At 38.6% G+C, this 11,510-nt stretch overlaps 1 protein-coding gene across 1 annotated transcript; it reads left to right on the top strand.

Annotated features, from left to right (window-relative positions):
* The first annotated feature begins 1,253 nt into the window (after window positions 1-1,253).
* LOC133764290 (olfactory receptor 5D13-like) lies at window positions 1,254-5,998 on the top strand. The gene is made up of 2 exons (XM_062197962.1): window positions 1,254-1,282; window positions 5,068-5,998. Exons 1-2 carry the CDS (start codon window positions 1,254-1,256, stop codon window positions 5,996-5,998), a joined length of 960 nt encoding a protein of 319 aa, XP_062053946.1.
* The last annotated feature ends 5,512 nt before the right edge of the window (window positions 5,999-11,510 follow it).

Here is an 11,510-nt window from a genome sequence, read left to right as displayed (position 1 = left end):
TGTGCTTTACTCTCGTGGTACTGTTGCTGATGGTCATGATTACCTCTTTTTTACCTTCTTTATGCTATGCAAAATTTGATGTCGTCTTCAATACTTGAGCTTTCTCTAGACAATGGAATGTGCTTTGTCTATACAGAGTGATTGCATGACTGTCTCACTGACTGTTACTAGATGAGACATTGGGAAGTCATAAGGTAAAGAAACAAACAAGAACAAGAACAAAAACAAGAACAAGAAAAATTTGCTACATGGAGCAGAGCTGTCTGATATCCAAAAATTCATTTTGGATCTTGTACTGATGAGAACTCATTTTTCTCTTACTTCAAGGCACTGGGAATTGTATTTGTATCTTTAAAAGCATGAAAGGTGGAGTCACCAACATTGGTGACTTTCTCATCCTTTCTGTAAATGGACATTTCCTATAAACTAATTTATTTTTAGACATATACAACTAAATCTTTCAGATTCAATATAAGTACAAATATCTAAAGATATTTTAGCTATATTTGAAACACCAGCACAGAGCATTTTCTGTTGAAAACCAATGATATGAATAGAAACGAAATTTAAAATAAGTTGACAATAAACAAAGGAAAATATTAGATTTTACTAACTAGGAAAATTTGTATTTAGGCACACAATAATTTAAATATATAATTGTAAGCAAAGAGAAAATAAATTCAACATGGGTTAATTACATCTATTTCTGGACTGTTCTGTTGACTTTTTCCTTTGCACAATTCTATATGTTACATTTGTGTAAAGTCAAGACATAGTCACAATTAAGTTTAATTGAGTAAATTTCTTAATACAAATCCTCCAAGGAATTAGATAATCCATAATAATACACAACCAAGATAGCATGTGGGAGAGTGTTACAACTAATTGCTCAAAGTGTAATCTCATTGACAATACTTCAGTTATATTCTCCAGGGTTAATATCCCCACAGCCTTAGTGGAATCCACGTGTGATACAATTTGGTCATTACTTTAGTGGTAATTCTTTAGGCTCCATGTTCCAAGTCTGCATGTGGTATATTTGTGACACAGTGTAGAGCTAGGCTTCAGTTTGTAGGAGTGATCTTATTTCTGCTGTCTTTGAGTTTTCTTAATAGGTAAGAAAAGAGTAACATATGAAACATAGAATGACATATACTGTGGATCTCTACTGTTTGCAGTTTTGTTTTTACCAATGAAGTATCAAGCAGCAGCATCTTTGAATTCATTAATCTTAGCAAAGGATTCTTCAGTCAATGAATCACTCAAATGATTCTGTTCTTAGGTGAGTTTATTTAGATCTTCTTTGATCTGATTTTGGAAGGGAAATACTGAGTCATAGTAATGTTGCAGGAGACAAACACATATGCTGGCTAGCACATGTGCTCCCAAATCTACTTAGTTTGGCTAATAGAGAGACCATTGCATTATATCCTGATAACCCATCCTGGTTTTCTCTTTGAATATCCTCCAGGTCCATCAGTGAAATCATTTTGGGAAATACAGAATAATAAAAATGGCCATATGTTTAAATTTCTACAATCTGGGGCCACACTGTGGGGTAGCATGTTAAGCATCTACCTAATGCCAGCATTCCAAATGACTTCCAGTTCGATCTCCACTTCTCTACTTCTCACCCAGCTCCCTGGTAATGGCCTGGGAAAGCAGCAGAGATGGCCCAATTCCTTGGGCCCCTGTAACCACAAGGGAGACCCAGATGGAGGTCCTGGCTCCTGGCTTTGGCCTGGCCAAGCCCTGGCTGTTGTAGCCATTTGGGGAGTAAATCAGCAGGTAGAAGATTTCTCTCTGTCTGTCTGTCTGTCTGTCTCTCTCTCTCTGCCTTTCAAATAAATCAGTACATATTTTCAAAAAATTCTATAATCTCTGAGGGATAGTGGTAGTAATTATCAAATCTTTAAATAATACTATGAAATTAGGTAATAATTCATTAAAACATGAATTATTCATGAAAACATGAATGTTTGCATATGCCAAGAGAAGAAATAATGAACAGTTTCTAAATAATAGATATTAAAATAAAGCATTACAATACTGAACACTGAGAAAATACATTTTATGCAAATGAGCAAACCCTATGTACCCTTTTGGTAAATTCACCATGACTATGGCACAATATGTTACTGGCAATGAGATTGGATATCTAGATCTTGGAAGATTTGGAAAAGCCAACCTAGATAATGTAGGCTTTATGCACTCATTAATAACAAGAATTAAGGATCGTTAGTGTTACTGCTAGGTAAAGTGAACACGGAAATTGCATAGAATATTTTAAACTCATAGAATATGGCTGGGAAACATGAACAAATATAGGACTGTAATGCCAATACTTTATAAATTATTGTTGCACAGGATGTGTAGCACAATAGGATTTTGGAAGAAATCTTTGCTGTAGTCATAAGACCACAGGGGACAGGGGAAGCTAAGATGAGATGGAACTACATATAGTATAGGGGAGGAATATAGTTATGTTCTGAAAGTAAGAACACAAAGGAATATTAGAGGGTTTTTTTTATTATGTGGGTTTAGGAAGAAATATGTTTGTACACTTATTCCCAAATGTTCCTATTTGCTAACAGCTGCTTGTGTTTGAGTCTGATATCTAAAAAAATACACAATGTTTTGAAAACTCTCTAATTAGTCATAGTTCTAATGATATGAAGATGGATGTCTACTATGTGTCGTAGCATTTTCTTGCTAATTTTCAATCCATGTGAAATTTTCTACTTCCACCTTAGTAATTTAAATTTTATATGCTGTTATTCTCATTTTACTATTGCTTTCATTTACCATCCTTAGTGAGATCAAGGAATGCTCAAAGAATTTTAGTGTGTTATTAGTAAAGTTTAAAGCTCAATTCAAAATGATAGAATGCAATTTAGTATGGCTTAACATTTATTTGCATTTCCTAGTCCTTAAGTTTTTTTATTTGTCATTTACCCCTTTTTTATGAAATTTTCTATTTGAAAAGTAAACAGTATTTTAATGTTTAAGAAAAATGTTATCACTATAGACACAGAGCACATTTTGTTGTAATCAACTTTATATTAAATTAACTTTTTAAAAACATATTTATTTATTTATTTGGAAGGCAGAGATACGGAGAGAAGGAGAGAGAAATAGAGATCTTCCATCTGCTGGTTTACTCCCCAAATGCCCGCAACAACTGGGGCTGGTCCAAGTCACAGCCAGGATCCAGGAGCTTCTTCCCTGTCTCCCATGTGAGTGTAGCGGCCCAAGCACTTGAGCCATCTTCTGCTGCTTTCCAGGAAGCTGGATTGTAAGTGGAGCAGCTGGGACTTGAAGCTGCGCCTATGTGGGAAGCCAGCATTGCAAGAGGAGGCTTAACCTTCTACATCACAGCCCTGGCCCCTGTAATCAACTTTTAAAAATAGTGTATTGTGCTGGCGCCTCGGCTCACTAGGCTAATCCTCCGCCTCGCAGCTCCGGCACACCGGGTTCTAGTCCCAGTTGGGGCACCGGATTCTGTCCTGGTTGCCCCTCTTCCAGGCCAGCTCTCTGCTGTGGCCAGGGAGTGCAGTGGAGGATGGCCCAAGTGCTTGGGTCCTGCACCCCATAGGAGACCAGGATAAGCACCTGGCTCCTGCCATCGGATCAGCGCGGTGCTCCGGCCGCAGTGCGCTGGCCGTGGCAGCCATTGGAGGGTGAACCAATGGCAAAAAGGAAGACCTTTCTCTCTGTCTCTCTCTCTCACTATCCACTCTGCCTGTCAAAAAAAAAAAATAGTGTATTGTACTATTGAGAACAATATTTTGAAATTATTCAAATTTAATTCTACTTGAGTGGCATAATTCAGCATATTACTACAATTCCAGAAGAGTATTGGATTACTATGCAAACAGACAGAAATGAAAAGCAAATTAAAGTAATTATTAATTTCATCATTTTAAAGGGTGACAATGTACAATTGTTTAACAGCTCACCATTTTCTCATACTTAAGAGATGAGTCGAAAAAAATTGTGGAAACATATAATACATATTTCCTGAAACTAAAGTGTTTTAACTAATTTAAGGGTCATAGAACATTTAGGCTGGCTCTTCTCACGAAATCAATTGTTGATGATAGTAAGACTTATTTGAAACATATCAGGGTATACTCTGGTTTGTTTGTTTTTCTTATCTAACATTTGCTTTTTGTTTTTTTAAAAGATTTTATCTATTTGAAAGAATTACAGAGAGATAAAGATTTTTTTTTTAAGATTTATTCATTTATTTTAAAGAGAGTTACAGAGAGGCAGAAGCAGATAGAGAGAGAGAGAGAGAGAGAGAGAGAGAGAGAGAGAGAAAGAGTTTTCCATTCACTGGTGCACTCCCCAAATGGCTGCAATGGCTGGAGCTGAGCCAATCTGAAACCAGGAACCAGGAGCTTCCTCTGGATCACCCATGTGGGTGCAGGGGCCCAAGGACTTGAGCCATCTTCAAGTACTTTCCCAGGCCACAGCAGAGAGCTGGATTGGGAGTGGAGCAGGTGAGGCTCAAACTGGCACCCATATGGGATTCTGGCACTGCAGGAGGAGGCTTTACCTGCTATGCCACAGCGCCAGCCCCAGAGAGAATGATCTTTCATCTGCTGGTTCACTCGCTGCAATAGCCAGCGCTCTGCCAGGTGCAAACCAGGAGCTGGAACCTTCATCCAAGTTTCCTGTGTGGGTTTCAGGGGCCCAAACACTTGGAAACTATTCCACTGCTTTTCCCCAGCCATTAGAATGGTGCTGCATCAGAAGTGGAGCTGCTGGGACATCAATCAGTGACCATATGGAATGCTGACATCACAGGCAGCAGCGTTACCCACTATGCCACAATGCTGTTTGTAGTTTTTCATTTGTCAACTCTCACCAAAAATTCTTATCTACTATGTGGTTACTACTATAAAGTGGACACTAAATTTTAAAGTTATATTACAATTGAAAGTGTCTTAAGCAACGTTTTTAATGAAGACCCATTTAGCCTCTAGATGTTGCTTCATTTCCCTTTCCTGTTACCAATACTGTTTTTCCTTCTATGGATCAACTTTCTTATTTTGTCCCTAGGACAGAAGAAAATCAGACTGCTGGAGTCACCTTCATCCTCCTGGGCTTCTCAGAATACCCAGACCTCCAGGTGCCCCTGTTCCTCGTGTTCCTGACCATCTACACAGTCACTGTCCTGGGGAACCTGGGCATGATTTTGATCATCAGGATCAACCCCAAACTCCACACCCCCATGTACTTCTTCCTTAGCCACTTGTCCTTGGTGGATTTCTGTTACTCCACAGTAGTTACACCCAAACTGTTAGAAAACTTGGTTGTGGAAGACAGAACCATCTCCTTCACAGGATGCATCCTGCAGTTCTTCTTTGCATGCATATTTGTGGTGACAGAAACGTTCATGTTGGCAGCGATGGCTTACGACCGCTTTGTGGCAGTTTGTAATCCTCTGCTGTACACGGTTGTGATGTCTCAGAAGCTCTGTTCCTTGTTGGTGGCTGCATCGTACTCTTGGGGTATAATCTGCTCCTTAATATTCATATATTTTCTGTTGACCTTATCTTTCTGTGGGACTAAATTCATTAACAACTTCATCTGTGAGCACGCTGCCATTGTTGCTGTGTCCTGCTCTGACCCCTTCGTTAGCCGTGAGAGCATTTTTGTTGCTGCAATATTTAATGAAATAAGCAGCCTGCTGATCATTTTTACTTCTTATGTTTTCATTTTTGTCACTGTCATGAGAATGCCGTCTGCACGGGGGCGCTACAAAGCCTTTTCCACATGTGCTTCCCATCTAACTGCCATTATTATTTTCCACTGTCCCATCCTTTTCCTCTACTGTGTTCCAACCTCCAAAAGTTCCTGGCTTCTGGTTAAAGTCGCCTCTGTCTTTTACACAGTGGTCATACCCATGCTTAACCCACTGATTTACAGCCTGAGGAACAAAGATGTGAAGGAGACAGTGAAGAAGTTAATCAATACCAAATTATTGTGACAAAATATAATTTAGAAAGATTTATTTTCAAGGATGTTTGTGCTGTCATCAATAACACATTAGTTTCTTAACCTATGGTGACCCATTAATTGAGAGTCCAATATACATTCACCCTAATGTTTAAAAAATAACTCTGAAAATATGAATGTTATTAGGAATGGTATCTCAGATCAATCAAGTTAAATCTTTGATTGACTTATCATACTGCATGCTTTACCACATCACTGCCCAAATTCTGAGTGAATCTATATCTTGTGAGATATGAACATAAACACTGTGAGAATTTTCAGATGAAACGAACAATTATAGGTCTAGTGAATAAGTTTATCTCATAGAATCAAATCAGTATATTAAGAGCTGTTTAGCATAAACCATTGCATACAAAAAATACTTACATTTAATGCTACATGGGCCATTTTAACATCGAAAGATTTACAGGCAAATGAAAATAAATAAGAAATGTGTCTTCCTTTAAAAAATCACGAATCTGGAGTTATTCAGTTACATTTTATACCATAAATTCTATTTTGTCTTTACGTACAAGCACAAAACTATGAAACGTGATTTGATAACATTTAGCCATTATTCAAGTTTTCACATTTCTGTCAATATAGTTGTGAACCAGTTATTCATTCTTCAGACTATGTGTGTTTGCCATCTCCCATGCAACATTTGGCTAATTGTCTTTGTTCAAACCAGAATCATAATAGACTTTGCCAGCAATAAAACCATGCATCATCTCTGTTCTGGTCTCCTGTGCTCCTATTTTAGGAATGAATGTAAATCATGGCTAAGCCCAGATCCAGTGAGTGAGGAGTTAATCTGCCTCCTGTAGAACTGCAAAGCACCAAATGTTGGTCATGTGTTGGGGTGCACAAGTGAAAGGAGATACAGGTCACGGGAACGCTTCTTCTGTAAAGGGCCACCGGGCTCACCCCGTGTGTTTTCTTTATTGATAAGGATTACGACAGCCTATTGCACAGCGCACGCACATGTTGATATCACTCTAAGGCTTCTCTGAAACATGTTTAGCGATCCACATTAGGTAAGCAAGTGTGGGAAAGCAGCTGCATGCCCTTGAGGAGCCAAGGTTCTCACAAGGGCTCAATGCTCTTCTTGGTAGTAGGTCATAAACTATCCTTTATAGTTCCTGCAGTCATGCTCTGTGCTCTATGAAGAAAATTTCTTCACGAGGAGTGCAGAGGCAGAAATACCTACTGTCCACACTCATGGGTACCTAGTGAATTAAACAGTTGGATTTGAATTCTACCAAAAATTGATGAAAACATTTATCTCCTTGAACACATCATTCATTGATAAGGCCAGATAACATTATTTCAGGTAACAGATAAACCACAGATGTGACTTGTTTTACTGAAGTTTTCGAATAATCATTAGGTCATTTAGCTTTTTCCAACAAAAGTGGATTTATTTGAAGGGCAGAATGACAGAGAGGGAGGGAGATACAGAACAAAGCAGAGGAGAATTAGAGAGATAGACATCTCGTCCATCTGTTGGCTCACTCTACAGATGGCTGCAATAGCAGAGGCTGGGACAAGCCCAAGCCAGGAGCTGGTAATTCCATATATATCTCCTACATGGTTGGCAGGAGACCAAGCCCTTGAGCCATTTTGTGTTTTTGTACCATGCACGTTAACTTGAAGCTAGATCAGAATAGCATCTGTGGCCATCGCTGTGGCTCAATAGGCTAATCCTCTGCCTTGTGGCGCTGGCACACTGGGTTCTAGTCCAGGTCGGGGCACCGAATTCTGTCTAGGTTGCCCCTCTTCCAGGCCAGCTCTCTGCTATGGCCCGGGAGTGCAGTGGAGGATGGCCCAAGTGCTTGGGCCTTGCACCCCATGAGAGACCAGGAGAAGCACCAGGCTCCTGGCTTTGGATCAGTGCAGTGGGCCTGCCGCAGCACGCTGGCCGCAGAGGCCACTGGAGGGTGAACCAACAGCAAAGGAAGACCTTACTCTCTGTCTCTCTCTCTCACTGTCCACTCTGCCTGTCAAAAAATAAAAATAAAATAAAATAAAAAAAAAGAAGAGCCTCTGGGATTGAACTCAGGCATTCTGATATGGGATGTTAGCTTTGCTGGTGGCAGTTTAACTCTCTGTGCCACAATGCTGACCCAGAGGTCATTTGATTTCCTGAACAAAATGTCTGAGTGTGATTAACACTTACTTCTGTCTTTGTGTCTTGCCAAACATGGATAAGGCTTATAACAAGAGCTTAGGAAGATATGCTATCCTCATTCATAGTTCCAATGCAACCTGCTAAATGTTACTTTTTTCACCAAAGATTTCATTTTATTCCAAATAAAAATTCACATTTTTATACTGTAGTGTTGTGAAGCAAATCACATGTCTTAATTAGCATACTGTTTATGCATATTTAACAAAATTTTCACAACTCCTAGTGGATCACAATGGTAGCAAGACATTTAATTGTTAATTGTCTGTCAACCAAAATGATAATTAATTCTTCATTCAAGTGTCTTAAAAACCGTATATATTTGTACTTGTGTGTATATTTTACAAATTGTGTAATTTTAAACTTTACATGGCTATGGGTATAGCATAAGCTTTTAGTAATGTATGTTATATAATGGCCAAGTTGAGGTAATTTAGCATATCTATCATTTCTTTGTGGTGATCTTCATTTCTAACTTCCCTAAAGTTCAGAATACATTTTTTCAGTTATAGTCACTCTCCTATTCAATACAACACCAGACTCATTTGTTTCCTGCTAACTTTAACTTTGTATTTCTGTCCTGCCCCCTCCTCTCTCTAACCTCCATGAACTACTCCTCTGCTCTCTAGTTACAAGGGATGATTCCACATTTGACTGAGATAATGTGATATTTGTCTTTTGTTTTTATTCACTTCACTTAAGATAATGTCCTCTAAGTTCATCCATGTTTTTGCAAATGGCAGAATTTCAGTTTTTCTACCACAAAAATATGCCATCCTGCGTACATAGCATATTGACTTTATTCATTCATTCACCAATGGACGGCTAGGTTGAATCCATGTCTTGGCTAGTGTACATGGGTGTATAGCTACATCTTTTATCTGCTGAATTAATATATATATATATATATATATACATACAGAAGTGGGATAGCTAGATCATATGGTAATTCAATTTTTAAATCATGGAGTAATCTCCATGCTGTTTTCCATAATGACTATACAAATTTAGATTCCCACCAGTAGAGTATCAGAGTTCCCCGTTTTGCACATACTCAATAGCATTTTTCCCCCTTCTTCATAATATTCAATTCTAAATGGAGTGGAATGAGATCACACTGTATTACATTTTTTCCTTAGTCTACCTAAAAATTGGTCCATTTTGTTTGTGTTTTTTTTTTAAATAGAACTATTCATTTTACTGGACTTCTGTATATATGTTTCTGCTATTATTTTGTAGGTTTTTGAAACTCTTATATTGGACATAGTTAATTCTTTTTTGTCTAATTCCTTAAAAATAGTATTGGGTTTTCATTTGAGAGCTTTCCACTATTTTATATGGATGATTATTGCTGTAAATTTTCCATGTGAGATCTGTTTTTGTTCTATCTCACAGGTGTTTGGTATATTGTGTTTCTATTTTCATTTGTCTCAAAGAATTTTTAAATGTAATGTTTAATTTTTTATTGACTCCTTGGGTTTTACAGGAGTATATTTAATTTTTGATTATTAGTTCATATTCCAAAATTCCTTCTGTTATTTATTTCTAGTTTTATTACATTGTGATCAGAAAAAAAAAAACAACTTGATCTGATTTCACTTTAAAATTTGCTAAGATTTGTATTGTGGCCTAACAAATGATCTATCCTGGAGAATGTACCGTGTGCTACTGAAAAATTATGTCTTTGGAGCTGTTCAATGGAGTATTCTGTAAATGGCTGGTAATTTCATTTGGTCTAGAGTCCAGTTTATCTCTGTTACTTTTTATTGATTTTCTGCATACATGATATGTTCTTTGTTGGAAGTGGAGGATTAAAGCCTGTATTAATATTATAAAGAAGTTGACCTCTCCATTGGGTTTATTTATGTTTGCATTATATGTTTAGTTGGTTCAATGTTGGATGCAAATATATTTACAATTGTTATACACTCTTGCTTTATTTTCCCCTTCATAATTATAAAATGGTATTCTTTTTTTTTACCATTTTTAATATAAAGTTTATTTTATCAAATATATTATAACCGATTGCAGGCTTTGATTTCTATATGACTAGGATTGCTTGTTCGTTCCTTCATTTCCTTGTTCTGGGGACATGGGCTCAGGTTGGTTTGCATTCTAAATTCCCACTGCAGGACGAATGGTTTACAGTCTCTTAGAAATATGTAGCCCCAGCTGGCGCCACAGCTCACTTGGCTAATCCTCTGCCTGCGGTGCCGGCACCCTGGGTTCTAGTCCCGGCTGGGGCGCCGGATTCTGTCCCGGTTGTTCCTCTTCCAGTCCAGCTCTCTGCTGTGGCCCGGGAAGGCAGTGGAGGATGGCCCAAGTGCTTGGGCCCTGCACCTGCATGGGAGACCAGGAGGAAGCACCTGGCTCCTGGCTTCAGATTGGCGCAGCATGCCGGCCACAGCGCACCGGCTGTAGCAGCCATTCGGGGAGTGAACCAACGGAAGGAAGACTCTCTCTGTCTCTCTCTCTCAGTATCTAACTCTGCCTTAAAAAAAAATATGTAGCCCTAACAGAGGTTGTCTATCTAGAGCTTGCAAGTCCTTAATATGTAAAAGAATCAGAATATAGAAAATAAAACAAATTCTCAATACACCTGTGTAATCTCCAATGTATTATAACTAATAGCACAATGCAGAGACAAAGAGTGATAGTATGTGCTGGGCTAAAATGTCTCCATCTGGGGGTCTGCATTGTGACCAGCAGGTTAGGCCACCACCTAGGAAAACAGCATCACATACAGGCAATGGTTTGAGTACTGGTTGCCCAACTTCTGGTGCAGCTCCCTGCTAATGTACCTGGTAAAGCAGCAATGATAGCCCAACTACCTGGGCCCCTAACCCAGGTGGGAGATCCAGAAGAAACTCCTCACCCTACAGGCTTCCTACAGGCATAGCTCTGAAGTTTGTGGCCATTTAGGGAGTGAATCTGTGGACAGAAGATCTCTTTTTCTCTCTTCCTCTTTCTCTCTGTTACTCTACCTTTAAATAAATAAATAAATCTTTAAACAAAAAAGGTTTCCAACTTGATTTTGGTGAAGTTTTGAATGTCTTATCTGGAGTGAGCTGTCATGCTTTTAACTTTCCTTTGGAAAAGGCCATATGACAAGAAGTTAATACTTTTGGTCAAAGAACCTGTGAGGAAGGTAAGCCTGCCAACAGCCATGTTAGTAACATGTTAGTGACACATTAGTGACATGTTAGTGACTGCATTTCTATTGAGCCTGGAGATTACTATTGTCCCAAGAGGAAGGTTGAGGAAAACCTGCTAAAAATCAAAACCATCCAGTGAGCCACTTTTAATTTCCTCACTT

This window comes from Lepus europaeus, chromosome 7 (genome assembly GCF_033115175.1).
Source record: "Lepus europaeus isolate LE1 chromosome 7, mLepTim1.pri, whole genome shotgun sequence".
Taxonomy (NCBI): Eukaryota; Metazoa; Chordata; class Mammalia; order Lagomorpha; family Leporidae; genus Lepus; species Lepus europaeus.
Note: the sequence above shows the minus strand (reverse complement) of the source record. Positions and strands in the feature narration are given on the sequence as shown.